General features: G+C 56.6%; 2 protein-coding genes across 3 annotated transcripts in view; both read left to right on the top strand.

Annotated features, from left to right (window-relative positions):
* The window catches only part of LOC116941717 (CYFIP-related Rac1 interactor B-like), a 35830-nt gene extending 29106 nt beyond the window's left edge, over positions 1–6724 (top strand). The window contains exon 11 of the mRNA XM_032953065.2: positions 466–6724. Within this exon, the coding sequence (XP_032808956.1) occupies positions 466–529 (64 nt within the window). The 3' untranslated portion in view covers positions 530–6724. The remainder of the gene's footprint in view (positions 1–465) is intronic.
* A 1898-nt stretch (positions 6725–8622) lies between these two features.
* LOC116941719 (transcriptional regulator Myc-2-like) lies at positions 8623–13117 on the top strand. Of its 2 annotated transcripts, XM_032953066.2 has the most exons (3): positions 8623–9448; positions 10523–11201; positions 11503–13117. In XM_032953066.2, exons 2-3 carry the CDS (start codon positions 10556–10558, stop codon positions 12174–12176), a joined length of 1320 nt encoding a protein of 439 aa, XP_032808957.2. In that variant the 5' UTR covers positions 8623–9448; positions 10523–10555; the 3' UTR covers positions 12177–13117. The 2 variants fall into 2 exon arrangements, with proteins under 2 accessions (XP_032808957.2, XP_075922605.1); XM_076066490.1 differs by lacking the exon at positions 8623–9448 and having other exon boundaries at positions 10002–11201.
* The last annotated feature ends 7039 nt before the right edge of the window (positions 13118–20156 follow it).

Here is a 20156-nt window from a genome sequence, read left to right as displayed (position 1 = left end):
TTCATCCAGAAGTGGATTTTAAAAAAAGGATGTAGGTATACTATATATATTTTTTTAAGTTTTGCTGGCTGGCTGGCTGGCTGGAGGGACAGTCAATTCCAAAGGACGTGCAGTGCGATCTTTATTATTAAATAAAAAGTCTAATTGAACATAATGAGTTGTGCATTCACTGGTGCCTGGGCTGGGACGAGCAACTAACACTTGCGAATCCGGTTTCATGACAGCCCAGTCTATGTGAGTCTCTACAGGTCACTTTGTAAGTCATTGGTGATTGGACTGAGAAGATTAACTCATTACGATTGAGAATCCATTTTTTTTGTGTTTAGTTTGTTGTCCTTCCCCCCGGACCTCCAATTTAGCACGGTTGGCTACATATGGTGAATACAATAACCAGAGGTGTCTGAAACCAGTATTCACATGCAGTGGTGCCAACAGCTCAGCATCTCTTTTGTCGTTTCTCCCAAGGTACACGACACGACATATCAACGACGAGACGTCGTGCAAACAGATAAAGAACATGCTGCAGTGACGACGCCGAGCCACCTCGAGCCACCCTGGGCCACCTCGAGCCACCCTGGGGCTATCCTGGGGCCACACTGCGACCAGGCTGGGCCCTCGCCCCACCCCAACGGGGTTTGGACGGGAGAAGAGAGTCACTCCCTTGGCCCCCCACCCGGGGTCTCGGGGACTCGGGGACAAGGGGGGTGGTGGTTTGGTGGGAGGATGGGGGAGCTGGCGGGCGGGTGGATGGGTGTTTGGCGAGTTCGGTTGACTGTGATGTTATTTTATTGGTGGGCTGACCGTGTGTGTGTGTGTGTGTGCGCGCGTGCGTGCGTGTGTTTCTGCGCACGCGTGCGAGAGAGATCGCTGGTCACTGCAGTCGAGGCCGAACGTTGAAATTCGTGACGGAATGATTTTAATTTTAAACCGCGGCTAGCGGAACGTAGCGATGTTCGTGAGCAGACGCGATGCCCTCGGTACGAATTATGGTACGGAATTTGAACCAACGGGGAGCGAAACACATCCATATCCTGCGGGACAGCCGCCCCTGTGCCCTGCGATCGACACACAGGGGGCAATCATTGAACATCCACGGGACATTCTGCGCCACAGGTCGCACGTGGTGATAGGTACACATCTCTTATAAGAAGTCTGGCCAGGCTGGAAGAGTAGGCCAAATATCACTCTTTGAGAGCTCCCTGTAGTGGAGACCCTTCTGCGAGGAGTGGCGTGAGCAAACAATTGCAGGGCCTGCGTCTTTAATCCTGTGCCCTTGACGCTACGGGCAGGCGCGGCTGTCCCACGTGGATGGAGCTGCATGATATTGTAGTTTATACGAGCGCCGCCCCACCTTGCTGTGTGTTCAGTGACGTATGTGGATCCGTGAACAGGGCCCGTTGGTACGTGAGCCTATGACGCCGTGAGAAGAGGGGCGGCTGGGATTCGGGACGTACAAGAACCACCAACGACCCCCCTTCCCCCCCACTTTACTCTGCCCCATGTGTCCCCCCCCACAGGTGTAGCAATAACATGAGGGGTCAGGGTTCAACACAGACACGACCACCTGTGTCCGGCAATCAGAGCCGTCCCTAGGGTACGGCGAATCGGGGCGACCGCCCCAGGTCCCGCGCTTTGGGGGTTGGGAGGAGGGCTCCGTGCTTCGATGTCACAGTGTCAGATGTAATAATTCCGGTTTAGTTTGAAGGCGTCGGGGGCCCACACGGTACGGTTAAACCCTCCTCCCCTCCCCATGGACGGCCCTGCCTGTGACTAACCGCAGCCGTGTGGTGTGTGCGGCAAGCGCGGTTCCCGTGTCCATCCCTGTGTCCGTCCGTGTGCGTGCCCGTGTCTGTGTGAGTGTGGCTGTGACCCATGGACCAAACGCGAGTTTTTGTATCGTCTGTGTTGCATGCCATCGGCGCGTAGAGACGGTGACTGTTCGCACATAGAGGCCAGCCCCATGGCCATCGCCACCGCAGGGAGACGCAGTCATCGCCGACAGTGACGAAGGAACAAAGGGTGGAAAGGAAAATCTGGGGTTTAGGGTTAAGGTTGGTGTGAGGGGTAATACTCGTGGCTAGCTGGTTGGCTAGTTACATAGAATTAGAGTGATTTGGCAGGGTTGGTATATTTATGGTGAGGTTAGGTTAGTGAGAGGGCTAGTGGTTAGTGGGGAGCAATGGAGTTTAATCACCCCCCCCCCCTCCTTTGAGACCCCACATATGTATTATTTTGGGGGAGGGGTGGTTATTAATGTCGGGCCCTGTTTAAACAGCTTGACATTTTTAAACTGCCACCCCCCCTTGGGATATTTTTGATCCGCTGGTGTGGCTAGTTAGCTAGTTATGGACAGTGACCGTGTTTGTACGAGGAGCTGGTGGTCTGTTAAGAGTTGGAGTCTGTGTGAGGACTAGTGGTAGTGGCTGGTTACGGGTTATTGCTCGTACTAATTTGACATACTAGCTGCTTACGGTTAATGGTTAGCATTTGGTTGGCCAGTCAGCTCATAAACCGCTGGCAAGGTATGGCAATCTCGTTTTATGGGTGCTGGAGTTTACGGTCAAGTTTCCTCTCCATGGTGCCATCCCCAACCAAAGAGGCAGCCAGACCGCTGGGAGCCTGTTACCAAGGCAGCTCCACCTGCTCCATCCACAGCATCACCCTCACGTTGCAAAGTTACCAACTTAGCGGGGTATCAACTCCCATCACGTCCACTCACTCATTACTCAGCCTTTGCTATCGAGCACGAGACCAGAATAATTCAACTTGCAACCAGAATAGCTTAGGGGTGGGGTTGGGACTTTATGGCTACCACCAGGACTTTATGGCCACCACCAGGACTTTTCTGGCCAAAGCGGGACGTTTGATCTCTGTACATCCCCCCTGCAGTCGCGTTGCGAGCGACCACGATTTCTGTGTTGCTCTTTTCGAATGTTGCCGTTGCCACACCTCGCACCACGCTTCAGGCTGCCCGGTTCACGGTCACATGGCAGGTGACGGTCATTTACCCAAGTGGCAAAATTTGTTTTATGCGTGACAGTTTTATAGGAATACAGGACATTAAGTATTATTATTATTTTTATATATAAATGTTACTGCCTTCATTTGCACCTTTAATGGCTTATGTAAAATACCGGATTGTTTTGTTTTTAGTCATAGGCCGAGAAGACGCCTTTGCTTGATCCTCTGCCGGGTTCCCTTCGCTGGGTCGCTCAGGCAAGAGAGGAGGGCGAGGGTTGCGGCTCGCGGCCTGAACTTTATAATTTATTAAGAATCACTGGGCCCCCCATTGAGCTCATTGCCTCGGTAACACGCAACTGCAACGACTAACATGCGACATTTTGTGAAACATTTAAAGAATACAACAAAGCATCCTTTGACATCTGGTTAACCCTGACCCTGCCTCCTACACAAACCCTGGTTCTAAAACTGGCCATGACCCTGGCCATGACCCTGGCTCTGACCTTGGCTGTAACACTGACTATGGCTGTGACACTGACTTTGACCCTGGCTCTGACCCTGGCTCTGACCCTGACACTGCCCTTAGGTCTTGACACTGACCCTGGCTCTGACCTTGGCTGTAACACTGACCCTAGCTCTGACACTGGCTCTGACTGTGACCTTGGCTGTGACCCTAACCTTGGCTCTATCACTGGCAACGACCCTGGCTGTGACCTTGGCTGTGACCCTAACCTTGGCTCTAACACTGGCCCTGACCCTGGCTGTGACACTGACCCTAACCCCGCGTCCCGTGGACACATTTAGACCGGCGCAGTGGCGAGAGGAAAACAAAAGTCGGTGTTGCAAACTCCTCAAATGCGAAAAGTCGCCCAAAGAACCTCAAAGCGGTCGCTAGGCGTCACCAGATAGACGAAGTTGCCAACCAGGTCACTAAACAATGCACCGAGCCTCGTACACACGAAGCGGATGCGGGGTCCCGAATTGATTTCCGTGGGATTGCGCCGAAATCTCCACAATGCCCTCTTTGCGTCAATTTGCTGAAATGTGTTGCGAGTCGCGCATGACGACAAAACTCCCGAGTCGGAGTCGCCCGTTCGCAGTGCGCCCAGTGCAGTGTACACAGCACTCGCAGGGTGCAGTGTACAGGGTGCAGTGTACACAGCACTCGCAGGGTGCAGCTGTACAGGGTGCAGTGTACACAGCACTCGCAGAGTGCAGGGTGCAGTGTACACAGCACTCGCAGGGTGCAGCTGTACACGGCAGGCGCAGGGTGTAGCTGTACACGTAAAGTGCAGTGTACAGGGTGCAGTGTACACGGCACGCGCAGGGTGCAGTGTACAGGGTGCAGTGTACACAGCACTCGCAGGGTGCAGTGTACAGGGTGCAGTGTACACAGCACTCGCAGGGTGCAGTGTACAGGGTGCAGTGTACACAGCACTCTCAGGGTGCAGTGTACAGGGTGCAGCCGTACACAGCACTCGCAGGGTGCAGCTGTACACGGCAGGCGCAGGGTGCAGCTGTACACGTAACGTGCAGTGTACACAGCACTCGCAGGGTGCAGTGTACAGGGTGCAGTGTACACGTAACGTGCAGGGTGCAGTGTACAGGGTGCAGCTGTACACGGCACGCGCAGTGCAGTACATTCGTATCCAGTTCGGCGGCGCAGTATAGAGCGCATACAGTAGGCACAGTGCACACACGCGGCGTACAGTGCACGAGCGCGGTGTACAGTGCGTGCACGCGGTGTACAGTCCGCGCGGTGCACGCACTGTACAGTTCGTTATGCGGCGGTGTACAGTGTACGCGGTGTACAGTGCGTGCTGTGCACGGTGCGTACAGTGCGCACTGCGGTGTGCACTGTACGCACAGCGAGCGGTTGATGGCGCTGTTGTGCAGCTCCAAGCGTCACCACGAACGCGATCAAACACATTGCCAACATCATCGTGATCACTGTCATCATCGGGATCAACATCATCGTGATCACCGTCATCATCGGGATCAACATCATCGTGATCACCGTCATCATCGTGATCACTGTCATCATCAACATCATCGTGATCACCGTCATAATCGGGATCAACATCATCGTGATCACCGTCATCATCGTGATCACTGTCATCATCGTGATCAACATCATCGTGATCACTGTCATCATCGTGATCACCGTCATCATCGGGATCATCATCCTCGCCATCGCCTGCACAAGCTGTGAGCGAACAATTCCACGTTAGAGATCCCGTGACGTCCGTTCGGGCGAGTCGGGCAAATCGCGTTGCCGGCATCATCATCCATACTTTGCCAAAATTAACCAAAAAAGGCAAATGACCCGGCGAAGGACTCAATTTGTTAAGGACACCACAAGTAAAGAATCATTCAACCCCCTCCCCCCTCCCGTCTGCGATAACGTGACAGGACCCTGGTAACAACGAGTCATGGGATCCAGTGAGCCGTTGCTGGTTAAACGAGGTTAATAATAATAATTCGGTCTGCGCTGTGATTGAAAAAGTCGAATCGCGTAACCCTCTGAACGGCCACCCGCCCTGCCCAACGCATCCCAAACCGCCGTTCAATATAATTGGACACGCGCTGCACGAGCCCGATGATTGGTAAACACGTCCCAAGCCAGCCCACAAGAGTCAAACAACAACAAAAACTCGATACGCGGTGTCACCTTAAAAGGGAAAAATATAACCGACGTTTTGGGCAATGGCCCTTCTGCACAGTACGCACCATCCACAGCGGGATCTCTGCACGCCACGCGGATGACGCTTTTTGTCAATCATCTGGCGCGTGCAGCGTGTAACAATTTAATTTGTGGCCAATATTCCATTACCCAGGGTAACGGGGGTGCAATGCAGAACGTGCGCCCCGACTCCATAGAGTCGGGGTTGTTGTGTGTGTTCGTTGTGGCAGAACGTCGTCTGATTACTTCCGCTCATGATTGCGTTGCCGTGGCCACTGATTCCACGAACTCTCCCACGAGCGAGGCGCAGCTTAATAACCGTAGCGGCAGCGCGTTTGAAGATGGGTTAGTTTCTTGGATGACCGGAATTTGAACCCCGCCCCCAAAAAAAATATTTTGTAAACGTGGATAGGCGACGCGAGAACTTCCGCGGATTTCCCTTGGGGTTCACACCGGGTCGACAGAAACTATTAATCGATGATGGTGATGATGATTCATCCTCATGATGCACCCGTTTAATCTCACGCGTGCGCGCGTATGTGTTTGTGTGTATGAACCAAAATATTTTTCGTTTTAGATTTGTGCAAATGGTCCCTTTTTAGGCTGAGCGGTCACAACCGACGGGACGTGACTGACCGAACAAAACAAACGAGACGGAACAAACGATACAGATGGTGCAAGCTGATTAATAATAACAACAATAACATTGAAGAAGCAATACAGACGAGGCCAGTTAAAACGGGAGAACGGTACAAAGCAGTCGGTAAATACGATGCAAATATTTTTTTTACGTTTCAATTATTTTTTATCGAAACTCCCGCACAGAATTGTCTGAATGGGATCGCTGGTGCTGTAAGAGGGGGGGGGGCTCAATTGTTAGATAGCTAGGACCCCCCCCCCCCCCCCAAACGTGGCAGGTTAACTATCAAGGGGGGTGGGGGGGTGGGATTTAATTGCGGTGCGCTATGAAACTGTCAAGACTACTGATGATGGCGATGATAATGATGATGGTGGCGATGGCGGTAATGTTGGGGTGCTGCCTGTGCGTGTGTCGTTGGTGTATAAAGCGCGTGAACGTCACCAGCCGTGTCCTCCGTGTCCGCCTGGGACTTGTTCGAGCGGTGTGCGAGACGCGTGGGCTGGCCGCAGCGTGTGTCACTGGCCACCCACGTGTGCCCTTCATGTCTTCATAGGTGCTACGTACTCAACTAAAAGCACTTGCCTCCAAAAGTCTTTAAATGGTATACGTGCGATCTCTCTCTGATGTGATGTGCGAACATCGCCACTCGGGAGACAAAGGCGGCCGGGCGTGGTGCTGGTCACCCACCCCCCCCCCCCCCGTGTTCCGTTCAGGCCTCGCCCCAAAAGTCTAAATGCTATACGGGAGTGCTTTGTCTAGTGTCTCTGTGGCTGCCTCTGTGTCTTTATCTGTGTCTGTGTGTCCTCTCTGTCTCTGTGTGTACCCCGAGGTCGACTGAGCCAACCCATGTGCCGACTTTGGGCCAAACGTTTGCAAGTGGTTGGAATAGTTGGCCAACATTCCGTGTTACTGGGGTGATGAACGTGTGGATTCGGTTGCATTTGCACAGCGCGTATTCCGTGCAGCGTCCACGCGGTCTCTGTGTGTCTCTTCCCGAGGGAGACTCTGCCTTAAATGAGCACCTGGTCGGTGCAACAATCACCGCTGGGGAGACAAAGGCGCTCGTGTTTCGTATTGCCCTTCTTAGGTGCTCGCTAACAGCACTTGGCCCTGACAGCGCGTGCAGGCTACACGGGAGTTTGTGGATGGTGGGGGGCAGTGGTTAGCGCGGTCGGATACGAACCCCGGCCACCTGAGTTTGATTCCCAACCACGTCGACCATCAGTAGAGTGGGGGGGGGAGTGATACCAGGACCGGTCCTGCACGTATCCCTGGTCGACTCGGCCCCGAAGCGAGTACCTTGCGCGGAGTTTTTTTGAAACATCGGCGCTGACAGCACGTGCGCCAAAGGGATTGTGAACACAGTTGCTGAGCAAAGGCGCAAAACGTCAAGGGGCCAGCAACAAGCAGCACTATCAACGTTGTTTAAAGAGGCGTTGAGAGGGAAATCCAAAGTAGAGCAGTGCTCGGGAAGAAGTAGCAAGAAGTGTTGTGACCTGGCGTGTGGTGAGCGGGCGAGTGGGTGGTTGAGTGAGCGAATAGGTGAGCGAGTGGGTGGGTGGTTGAGTGAGCGAATAGGTGAGCGAGTGAGTGGGTGGTTGAGTGTGCGAATAGGTGAGCGAGTGAGTGGGTGGTTGAGTGTGCGAATAGGTGAGCGAGTGAGTGGGTGGTTGAGTGTGCGAATAGGTGAGCGAGTGGGTGGTTGAGTGAGCGAATAGGTGAGCGACTGGGTGGTTGAGTGAGCGAATAGGTGAGCGACTGGGTGGTTGAGTGAGCGAATAGGTGAGCGAGTGAGTAGGTGGTTGAGTGAGCGAATAGGTGAGCGAGTGGGTGGTTGAGTGAGCGAATAGGTGAGCGAGTGGGTGGTTGAGTGAGCGAATAGGTGAGTGAGTAGGTGGTTGAGTGAGCGAATAGGTGAGCGAGTGGGTGGTTGACTGAGCGAATAGGTGAGTGAGTGGGTCGTTGGGTGAGCGAATAGGTGAGCGACTGGGTGGTTGAGTGAGCGAATAGGTGAGCGACTGGGTGGTTGAGTGAGCGAATAGGTGAGCGACTGGGTGGTTGAGTGAGCGAATAGGTGAGCGACTGGGTGGTTGAGTGAGCGAATAGGTGAGCGAGTGGGTGGTTGAGTGAGCGAATAGGTGAGCGAGTGGGTGGTTGAGTGAGCGAATAGGTGAGTGAGTGGGTCGTTGGGTGAGCGAATAGGTGAGCGAGTGGGTGGTTGGGTGAGCGAATAGACGAGAAAGTTGTGACCAGCAGCAGCATTAGTGAAATGAGACGGAACCGCCAGTATGGTATGGAGGGGGGGGGATACGGGGGGGAAAGGCGGGGGTGGGGCTACCCCACCCCTCCCCCACCCTCGCCCCCACCCCCGCCCCCGCCCTCACCCCCACGTGCACCCGGTCGGGTCGTTCAGTCGGGGTCGCGCGTGGCTCCGTGTCGCGTCGATTCACGCGTGGTCATTCAATCCAGACACGCAGAGAGACGTCCAGACACACAGATAGAGATACACACACCGAGACAGACATACGTAAATAGACGGACAGGGACTTATACGAAGATACACGCAGTGAGATGCAAAAATACACACAGATTCAGGGATATACAGAGCCACAGAGACAGAAACGTATACAGAGGTGATACATAGACGCGTAGAGAAACGCGCAGAGACTCACAGAGGTAGACAGATATACGCCTACGACACACACAGTCTACGACACACAAAGTCTACACACACACAAAGTCTGCACACACACACAAAGTCTACGACACACACACACAAACTCCACACACAAAGTCTACACACACACAAACTCCACACACACAAAGTCTACACACACACACTCCACACACACACAAAGTCTACACACAAAGTCTACACACACACAGTCTACGACACACAAACTCCACACACACAAAGTCTACACACACACAGTCTACACACACACACTCCACACACACACACAAAGTCTACACACACACACTCCACACACACACAAAGTCTACACACACACAGTCTACACACACACTCCACACACACACACAACGTCTACGACACAAACTGCAGGCGGTGCAAGGGACGAGAGGGATGCCGCCACTGCTGCCCGCAGGAGGAGCTCGGAGCTGAAGGATCGGATCCGGCTGCGAGGCGCCGCGAGGAGCACGCCGTGAGTCTCGGGCGATCTCTGTGTCTGTGTCGGGTGCGCTCACAACAACGAGCAGAGCGCCGGGCGGATAAAGCACAGCAAGTTGGCACAGTCGGGGGCCACAGGTCAACCCATGGCACCTGCTGGGTCTGTCCCGTCCCGGGACCTCTTACCCGCGGGCGTTCGGCAATTCACGTGGCCTCGACGTACACATAGCCTGGCACAAGCGCTGTGGTGACATCACCGCCACTTAGTGGCGAATGGCGATTGTTGTATTGTGCGTAAGCAACACCACTGGGGAGACAAAGGCGGCCGGGCGTGGTGCTGGCCACCCACCCCCTCGTGTGCCGTGCCGGCCTTCATAGGTGCTCGCTAACAGCACTTGTCCCATCAGTCTGTGAAGGCTCTAAGGGGATCAGTGTGTTGTGTGAGGGTTAGCTCGCTTTGCTACGAACCCGGTAACCCGAGTTCGATTCCTGCTCACGGCCACCAACACCAGTGACGATTTTCTGAACCGGTTCTGGGCCTCCCCTAGGTCGACTCAGCCTCAAATCAGTACCGAGTGGCTGGTGCGATGTATAGAGTGTGTGTGGGAATGTCAAATACACAGTAGCGTTTGGATGGCGTGTACACGTCCCGCCACTCCATAACGTGACGCATGCATGGTTATTGAACTTTGTTCGTACAGTACGTAGCCAACCGTGCTAATTGGAGGTGCGACGTGTGGCCATGTGCTCATGTAATCCATCACCACCACCACCACCCACCATCACCACCCACCATCACCACCCACTACGACCACCTCCATCACCACCACCACCCACCATCACCACCCACCACCACCCCCCACTACGACCACCTCCACCACCACCACCACCACCCATCATCACCACCCACTACGACCACCTCCATCACCACCACCACCACCCACTACGACCACCTCCATCACCACCACCCACCATCACCACCCACTACGACCACCTCCACCACCACCACCACCACCAACTATGACCACCTCCATCACCACCACCCACTATCTCCCCTTCCATCCACCACCACCACCCCCCACCATCGCCACCGTCCATCACCCCGCAGGACGCGCGCGGAGGGAGGTAGGAGCAGCCCGTCATGTCCACCCACGACCTCTCCGCATGCTCCTCCTTCTGCTGGGACCCCGACACGGGGGCCTCCCTCGTGGGGGGCCCCGTCCAGCAGCACCAGCAGAGCACGGCGCTCAGCGAGGACATCTGGGACAAGTTCCAGCTGCTGCCAACTCCCCCGCGCTCCCCCAACCGGGACGCCGATTCCTCGCATCACCACCAGCACCGCCATCAGCAGCAGCAGCAGCTGGATGAGCTGGATGAGCAGGAGGTGGAGGAGGCGTGGGGGGGGCTCGTGGATACAACGTGGGGGTGCGAGGAGCAGGCCGAGGAGCTGGGGGAGAAAGCGGGGGGGAGGCCCCCCGTGGTTTTGCGAGACTGCATGTGGAGCGGCGGGGCTGCCAAGAGGCGGCTGGAGGCGTTCGTGTCGGAGCGCCTCGCCGCGTTGTGGGACAGCTGCGTGCTCAGGGCGGCGTCGGGAGGGGGCGATGCGGGCGGTGAGCAGCTGCAGGGGGGAGCGGCCCCCGGAGCGGAGCTCCTCCTCGGCGGGGCTGTGGCGGGGATGCCGACACAACAGCAGTGGAGCCGGGGACCCGCGTCTCCCCCCCGTGGTGAGAGGCGCGGGAGGAGGAAGACGGCGTCGGAGGGCGAGAGCGACTTGAGTAGCGAATCTGGTGAGTTGGGGGGAGTTGGGGGAGTGGGGGGGGGCTGGGTGAGTGGTGGGGGGGGGGCCCTGTTGAGTGGGGATATTGAGTGAGTAGGGGGGCTGGGTGAGTTGGGGAGGGGGGTTGGATGAGTGGGAAGCTTGGCGAGTGAGGTGGCTCTGTTTAGGGGGAGGTGGGTAAGTGGGGGTCTGGATTCCCGTGGGGGTGAGTGAGTGGGGGGCTGTGGGCTGTGGGGACTGGGTACGGGAGAGCCGGGTGAGTGGGGGGGGGCTGGTGGTGCTCATCCCCTGCTGCTGTCCCCGCTCCACAGACAGCGAGGGAGGGGGACGCGAGGGTGGCGACGGCGCGGACGACGGCGATGACGACGACGATGCCGACGAGGACAACGAGGAGAAGGAGGAGGAGGAGGAGATCGACGTAGTCACGGTGCGTGCGCCTCGACCGACCGGAGCCTGGCACCGCCCCGCTCTTCCCACCTCGTCCACCTCGTCCACCTCGTCCACCTCGTCCACCTCGTCATCCCTGCACCGCCAGCAGCACAATTACGCGGCGGCCTCCCCGCGCGAAGGCTCGAGGGGCGCCCCGCGGCCCCGCAGGCCAGCGGCCCCGCACGGGGACGCGGAGCCCGGGGGCCCGGCGGAGGCCGCGCGGGCCCCGGGCTCCGCCGCCTCCGACTCGGACGAGCCGTGCGAGCGGCGGCGCGCTCACAACATCCTGGAGCGGCGGCGCCGCGACGACCTGAGGCTGAGCTTCGCGGCGCTGCGAGCGCAGCTGCCCGAGCTCGCGTCCCGCGACCGCGCCGCCAAGGTTCACATCCTGGAGCGGGCGGCCGAGACGGCGCGCGAGCTGGGCGCGCGCGAGCGCCGCCTGCGGGCCGAGCGAGGGAGACTCCGCGCGCGGCTCCACGCGCTGCGCGGTCGCCTGCGGGAGCTGAGCGGCTGCGGAAGGGGGGACCCCCACGTGAACTGGGCGACCCCACACTGACCCCCAGCCCACACTGACCCCCACCCCACACTGACCTCCAACCCCCACTGACCCTCACCCCACACTGACCTCCAACCCCCACTGACCCCCACCCCACACTGACCCCCACCCCACACTGACCCCCACCCCACACTGACCCCCACCCCACACTGACCTCCAACCCCCACTGACCCCCACCCCACACTGACCCCCACCCCACACTGACCCCCACCCCACACTGACCCCCACCCCACACTGACCTCCAACCCCCACTGACCCTCACCCCACACTGACCTCCAACCCCCACTGACCCCCACCCCACACTGACCCCCACCCCACACTGACCCCCACCCCACACTGACCCCCACCCCACACTGACCTCCAACCCCCACTGACCCTCACCCCACACTGACCTCCAACCCCCACTGACCCCCACCCCACACTGACCCCCAGCCCACACTGACCTCCAACCCCCACTGACCCCCACCCCACACTGACCCCCAGCCCACACTGACCCCCTTCCCGCAGGGGTCGTGAGCTGCTTGACTGCTGCCGCTATGACTCTTTCAGCGATGATGATGATGGTGGTGATGTTGGTGATGTTCGTGATCAAGACGGTCAGTCCTGATTCTCATCCCCTCGTGAAGATGACGGCGGTGACAATGATGGTGGTTGTGATGATGATGACAACGGTGGTGAACGAGATGATGAAGATGCCAGCGAGGAAGATGCTCACGCCTGCTCCTCAATCCTCCCGTGAAGATGAAGCTGGTGACGACGATGATGACGACGAAGACAACGATGACGTTGGTGGTGATGGGACCCCAAAAAGAGGGAGAGGGGAGGAGGGTGTAGCTTGCAGAGCCGAGGACAGCACGGGGACTGTGACATGGAGGACTCGTGAACTATCAGCATCCCCGCATCTCCTGCCCCCCCCTCCACCTCACCACCTTGACACGGCCTTCATGTTCACTGTAAAGGGACTGAGGTCACTGTGAATTCCACTGCCCCTCCCCATGGACACATTCTTCACTGTCACTCCGCTACACAGATGGTCCCCCGTGTAGCCCACACGCGCTGTCGGCGCCAGGGCGGTCTGCGAGCACCTATTAAGGCCCGAAGGTCACACGAAGGGAGATGTGTTCAGTATCTGGCAATCTGACGTCTGTGTTCGATTCATATTATATCAGTTGGTGAGTGATAACTGAACCGGTCCTCGGGCCTCCCCTAGGTCGACTCAGCCTTACATGAGTACCCGGAGTCGGGTTTAAACGTCAGAAAAGGGGAGACAAAGACGGCCGGGCGTGGTGCTGGCCACCCACCCCCTCGTGTGCCGTGCCGGCCTTCATAGGTGCTCGCTAACAGCACTTGCCCCAACAGTCTGTTGAGGATACATGCGGAGTCTTTGTAGTTTCCTCTCAACTTGCTCAGCAAACTATTTCAGGTCTGTATCGTTTTATGCCGACTGTTCCGATTCAATTCAACGTCCCTTATTCAGCCAAGTGAGATCCTCTTTTGAGATCCACGCTCACTGCAAGGGGGACCTGGGATCCAAAGGGCAGACGGCCCTGGTGGCTAGGAGATGTTGACTACCTCGCCTGGTGTGCAGGAGGTCGTGGGTTCTATTCCAACACTGACGCCTGCTGCTGCATATTTGGAGTTCGCATTTCTCTCTCTCCGTGGTCGCGTGGATTTTATTCCCTCCACATTTAGAAACACGCCTTTCGAGTACTTGCCTGCCATAAAAATGTCAACGTGACGATCAGCCACTTCGCTTGTGGCCAGGTCGCTTCTGAAACAAGGAGCTACGTAGCTAAGTGGGCCTTGCCCGGTAAAACAAACATCGTTTATAGTTTTAGTTTAATTTAGGCAGGGATTGAGATGCCTAACCACGGCACATAAATTAAGTGCCGTTGCCGGACATTAAGGAAGAGCCAATGCCTGAATCGTTGCTGATGATATTTTTTGTCTTATCTTAATGCCATAACACACAGACGCGTTGTTGTTGTTGACGATTGTGTTGTGTCGTGTGTGTGTGTGATGTGTTTTATACCCAACCCGAGTCGGATTTTGCTCCGAAGTGGAAATTCGTCGTCACGTTTTTTTTAATGTTGCAGGCGCCGCCAATATAATGTGCACGTTATACATTTAATAAAAAAAACTCTTGAGTATAAACCAACAAAAAGTCCGATTTTTGTCAGCAACGCGAATTGTGGGAATTTTTATTCACCAGGGGTTCTCTGATTAAAACAAAAACGTGACGCATCACGACGGGGGAGAAACAAAGGCGGCCGGGTGTGGTGCTAACCCACACCACTCCCTAGTAGTGCGCCCTACCGCCCTTAATAGGTGCTCGCAAACAGCATTCACCCCAACAGCCTGTTAAAGCTATGGAGGTGGCGCTTGCCTATGTGTCCGTCTGGAAGAATGTGTGTCGATAATTGGGTGTGTGTGTGTCTTGAGGAATCTGTGTATGTGCGTACGGAGGAGGAGGCTCGTGAAGGACGCTGCTGCTGCTGGGCAGTTGGAGGCAGTCGCCCTCCAACAACAACGAGCGGAGCACGGGGCGATTAAAACGCAGCGAGTTGGCACATTAAGGGGTACAGTTGGTGCATCTGCCAGTCATCTCAGTCAGTCACCTCTTGGCACCTGCTGGGTCTGTCCCGTGGACCTCCTGCCGGAGAGTCTTCGACACTTCACGTGGCCTCAAAGTGCACCTAGCCGGGCACAACCGCTGTAGTGACATCACCGCTACTTCGTGGCGAATTGCGGCTATTTTTGTCGTGTGTGGGGAGCGGTGGTGTCGCGATTAGCGCGCTCCGATACGAACCCAGCGCCTCGATTTTGATTCCCGATCACGCCAACACCAGGGACGATTATTATCTGGACCGGTCCTGCGCTTCCCCTCGGCGCGGTGGGTAATCACCAGCTTCGAGGAGACAAAGGCGGACGGGCGTGGTTCTGACCACCCACTCCTTCGTGAACAATGCGAGCCTTAATAGGCGCTCGCTAACAGTACTTGCCCCGAAGGCTATAAGGGAGACCTTTGTCTTTGTCCAAGGATGTGTGTAGGTGTGTATAGGGCGTGGGTGTGTGTGTGCTGTACGTTTATATTTGAGAAGCCGATAGCATCAGTACCAAGCTATATCTGATCCGGTTCTGAGCATCCGCCAGGTCTACTCGGCCTTAAATGAGTACCTCGTGCGGTGTGAAAAGTGCCATCGTTGGGAGACAAAGGCGACCGGCAGTGTGTGTGGCCAGACCCCCCCCCCCCCCACTCGTGTGACGTGCTGGCTTTAATAGGTGCTCGCTAACAGCACTTGCCATACTTTCTACGTGGCTATATGGGGGATCTTTATCTTTGTGTGTGCAGCGTTACGTGTGCGGAGTGGGTGGGATGGGTGAGGTGTGGGTGGTGAGGGAGGGGTGAGTGGTGGGGGAGGGGTGAGTGGATGGGTGAGGTGTGGATGGATGGGTGAGGGGTGAGTGGATGGGTGAGGTGTGGATGGGTGAGTTGTGAGTGGTGGGGGAGGGGTGAGTGGATGGGTGAGGTGTGGATGGGTGAGATGTGAGTGGTGGGTGAGGGGTGAGTGGATGGGTGGGGTGTGGATGGGTGAGTTGTGAGTGGTGGGGGAGGGGTGAGTGGATGGGTGAGGTGTGGATGGGTGAGATGTGAGTGGTGGGTGAGGGGTGAGTGGATGGGTGAGGTGTGGATGGGTGAGATGTGAGTGGATGGGTGAGGGGTGAGTGGATGGGTGAGGTATGGATGGGTGAGTTGTAAGTGGTGGGGGAGGGGTGAGTGGATGGGTGAGGTGTGAGTGGATGGGTGAGGTGTGGATGGGTGAGATGTGAGTGGTGGGGGAGGGGTGAATGGCTGGGTGAGGTATGGATGGGTGAGGTGTGGGTGGTGGGGGAGGGGTGTGTGGTGGGGGAGGGGTGAGTGGATGGGTGAGTTGTGAGTGGTGGGGGAGGGGTGAGTGGATGGGTGAGGTGTGAGTGGATGGGTGAGGTGTGGATGGGTGAGCTGTGAGTGGTGGGGGAGGGATGAGTGGATGGGTGAGGGGAGCGGTGGATGGGGGCGAGTTGGACCCCCTCCCTCGCATTCCTGTGACGTCACTAATTGCTCTCTCAGATCGGATCTCGAATTGCGCGAGAAATTTCAAAGTAAATGAGGCGCGTGCCGCGCCTTCATCACACGCGACTCAATCACCATCAAAGACAAAGATCCCCCGTGTAGCCTAGCTATTAGCAGACTGTTGGGGCAAGTGCTGCTAGCGAGCACCTGTGAAGGCCGGAACGGTACACGAGGGGGTAGGTGGCCAACACCACGCCCGACCCCCTTTGTCTCCCCAGTGGCGATGCTTACACATCCACTGCAACGTCAACGGCAGAGCCACGCGTGGGGAGAGGCAGAGCCACGCGTGGGGAGAGGCAGAGCCACGCGTGGGGAGAGGCAGAGCCACGCGTGGGGAGAGGCAGAGCCACGCGTGGGGAGAGGCAGAGCCACGCGTGGGGAGAGGCAGAGTCGCGCGTGGGGAGAGGCAGAGCCGCGCGTGGGGAGAGGCAGAGCCGCGTCGCGATGGGGCGATTCCAATGTACAAGGCGAGGTGCAGAGATCTAGATCATGAAAAATAAGAATAGGGGTTTCACTCTTTCTGGCAATAAAACATTGTTATTAAGATGTTCGAACACCAAACAGATACCTTCTGCAAGGAATTACGTCTGCATTAACCACTTATGGCAATACATGATACTGGCAAAAAACATGTCCCAGAGATATCTCGATTGAAACCTCATTTCTTTAGAGCTGATCTGAGTGTTTAGTTTGTTTCACCCCCCACCCCGCACCTCCGATTAGCACGGTTTGGCTACGCACGGTGCGAAATAAGTTCAACATGCAGCACATACATAGATGGAAAGGTGACTGGCCAGATTTGCTACTGAAGTGAGATTTGAGCGAGGTGAGTACAAGTATCGTCCCGAATTGACAGCCATCCAACACGGGTGTTCAACTAAACATCTTTGCGTTGTTTTTGTTTGAACCGAGCTCGAGGAAGTGCACGTGGAGAGGCCCAGACGGGGAACCGAGGAACGAGGCGATCTTGATTCTACCGGACAAATCCCACACCGCCAGGACACTCGGCGCGACGAGCGAAGCGTTCCTGGGCGCCGTCTTGACAGCTGCACGCGTGGACAACCCGCGACCTCTGACCCCAAATGCCAGTGGGAGTGCGGGGGGGTGGAGAGGGCTAGATGGTGTAGAGGCGAGTAGGTCGAGAGCAGAGGTCGGCAATCAACATGACAGGAAGAGTCGCCCTTTTTGTTTGTTTCGAATTCGGTAATAAACTCAACATTTTCAAGGGCCGCGGTGCAACGTGAATATCGTCACGAAGCAGCAACTCCTTAAAGAGCCGCACGCGGCTCCGGAGCCGCAGGTTACCGACCCCTGGTCTAGAGGGGCGTTACGGATGGAGGAGGTATATAGGGGGTAGAAAAGGGAGTGGATTTATAGGGGAGTGGAGGTCGGGGGTAGAGGGAGCAGTGGGTAAATATGTCCCCTCGGCCACGGGAATACCCCCCCCCCTCTTCTTTTAGAGTGACCGAATTCCGGGCATTGATGGGGCGACTCGAGTCGCGTGCTGTACTCTATCGACCGTGATTGATGATGAGGCGGAGGGAGCAGGAGGTGTGGTGGTGGTGGTGGTGGCGGCGGCGGCGAGACGGGGCGCGTGGACTTCGCGGCAGGGATCCCACCCCTCGCCTCCACGAGTCTCCGACTGACTCGCCGAGCGCTGCCCTGGACACGGACTCCACAGGCCGCTGTCAACTTTTCCAGATTGGAAAACGACACCGCTGAAGACTCGAGTTGGGAATCACGCGCGCACAGCAGCAGCGAACTTGGCCCACTCGCTACTACTGGCGGCAGACTGACGCGCCGGGTGACGCTTGCGGGTGAGACTCACCTCGTGTACGGTCTCTCACCAACTGGTGAAACAAAAATCAACGTGAAACTTATCATCGTTCGAGAAAGGTGAACTGTTCCTTTGAGCAGTCATCAGTCATTGTGTTTCCACTGCTGGATTAAGGAAGGACGCCTCTCTCCTTCTGGAGTTGAACGTACCGCTGCGGGTGCTCCCACCTCTCTCCCCTGGCCCCTCTCACCCTCTCCGCTACTGCCCCTGCCTGATCACGTCCTTGCCAATAAATATCTGGAAAATTCCCCGTGCAGAAGTACTGATTCATGCAAGGGAGCCCGACTCTACTGACTAAACGTCGAAACCATTCCGGAGTGGTGCACGTGTTGAACCAATATTGCTGAAATTACAGCACTCCCAGGGAGACCCGCGTGGCTGGTGGGTTATGTCAAAAACATAGTTTCACATTCGTGTTACGTGGAGGAAGCGATGATGGGATGGAGGCGCGGTGTCTGCTGACGTACGCGTGTGCAGGTGTGTCCCGTGTGGGTGTGGAGAGTCGGGGGTTTCGTGACCTCCCGGGGGGGGTTGGAATTCACGGCGAGGGTTGTGAGAGCGCGGAGAGAGCGGCATCGGTGCGGTTCCAGAGCGGGTTGAGGCCAGCTTCGGACGAGACGCGAAACGTGGAGGAGCGAGTGTGAGAGTGTGTGTGACGGTGTGTGTGAGAGTGTGTGTGAGACAGTGTGTGAGAGTGTGTGTGTGTGAGTGTGTGAGAGCGTGTGTGTGAGTGTGTGAGACTGTGTGTGAGAGTGTGTGTGTGAGAGAGACTGTGTGAGAGTATGTGTGAGAGTGTGTGTGAGAGTGTGTGAGAGCGTGTGTGTGTGAGACTGTGTGAGAGAGTGTGTGTGTGAGGCTGTGTGAGAGCGTGTGTGTGTGAGAGTGTGTGAGAGCGTGTGTGTGTGAGGGACTGTGTGAGAGTGTGTGTGAGAGAGTGTGAGAGCGTGTGTGTGTGAGAGACTGTGTGAGAGTGTGTGTGAGAGAGTGTGAGACGCGTGTGTGAGAGACTGTGTGAGAGTATGTGTGAGTGTGGGAGTGTGTGTGAGACTGTGTGTGAGAGTGTGTGTGTGAGAGAGACTGTGTGAGAGTATGTGTGAGTGTGGGAGACTGTGTGAGAGTGTGTGAGAGTGTGTGTGTGAGAGAGACTGTGTGAGAGAGTGTGTGTGTGAGAATGTGTGAGAGCGTGTGTGTGAGAGTGTGTAAGAGAGTGTGTGTGTGAGTGTGTAAGAGAGTGTGTGTGTGAGTGTGTGTGGTGACTGTGTGTGTGAGAGTGTGTGTGTGAGTGTGTGAGAGTGTGTGCGAGTGTGAGAGACTAGGTGAGTGTGTGGAGAGCGGTGGTATAGTGGTTAGCGCGCTGCGCTACAAACCTGGAGACACGAGTTCGATTCACGCTCACGACTAAGACCTGTGACGATTATCTGAACCGGTTCTGGGCCTCCCGTAGGTCGACTCAGCCTCAAATGAGTACCTTGTGCGGTGTGTGAACATCGCCACTGGTGAGACAAAGGCGGCCGGACGTGGTACTGGCCACCCACCCCCTCGTGTGCCGTGCCGGCCTCCATAGGCGCTACTAGCTAACAGCGCTTGCCGCAAAATTCTGTGAGGGCTATCCGGGGGATCTTTGTCTTGTGAGATGGTCAGGGGAGCCCAAGTCGCGTTGATTCATGAGGTCGCACAGGTGATGGGGGGGGGGGCGCCCCCCACCGTGGCCTCCCTTGCCCCGAGAGCCGTGGAGTCCGGGTTGGACCGGGACTGCGCAGAATCTGGTTCGGTCCGGGTCCGTACCACCTCCTCCACCTCTCCCAACAATAACAAAAGTCCGGCTCCACCTGGGCCAAGCCAACCCCCCCACCCTTCTCACCCCCCTCCCCCACCCGGCCCCGCCCCCCCCGGGCCCACACTCTCTCTGTCTATCGCCCGTGTTTTGGCAACAGAATTGGGAGGCTCTGGCACGCGGCGGGGCGATGTTATCTCTCGACGAGCGGGGAGATAAGAGAGATGAGCTACCCGCTCCGCCGAGGCATTCGTC

This window comes from Petromyzon marinus, chromosome 12 (assembly GCF_048934315.1).
Source record: "Petromyzon marinus isolate PM22_M1 ecotype Great Lakes invasive population chromosome 12, UKy_Petmar_22M1.pri1.0, whole genome shotgun sequence".
Classification (NCBI taxonomy): Eukaryota; Metazoa; Chordata; class Hyperoartia; order Petromyzontiformes; family Petromyzontidae; genus Petromyzon; species Petromyzon marinus.
Note: the sequence above shows the minus strand (reverse complement) of the source record. Positions and strands in the feature narration are given on the sequence as shown.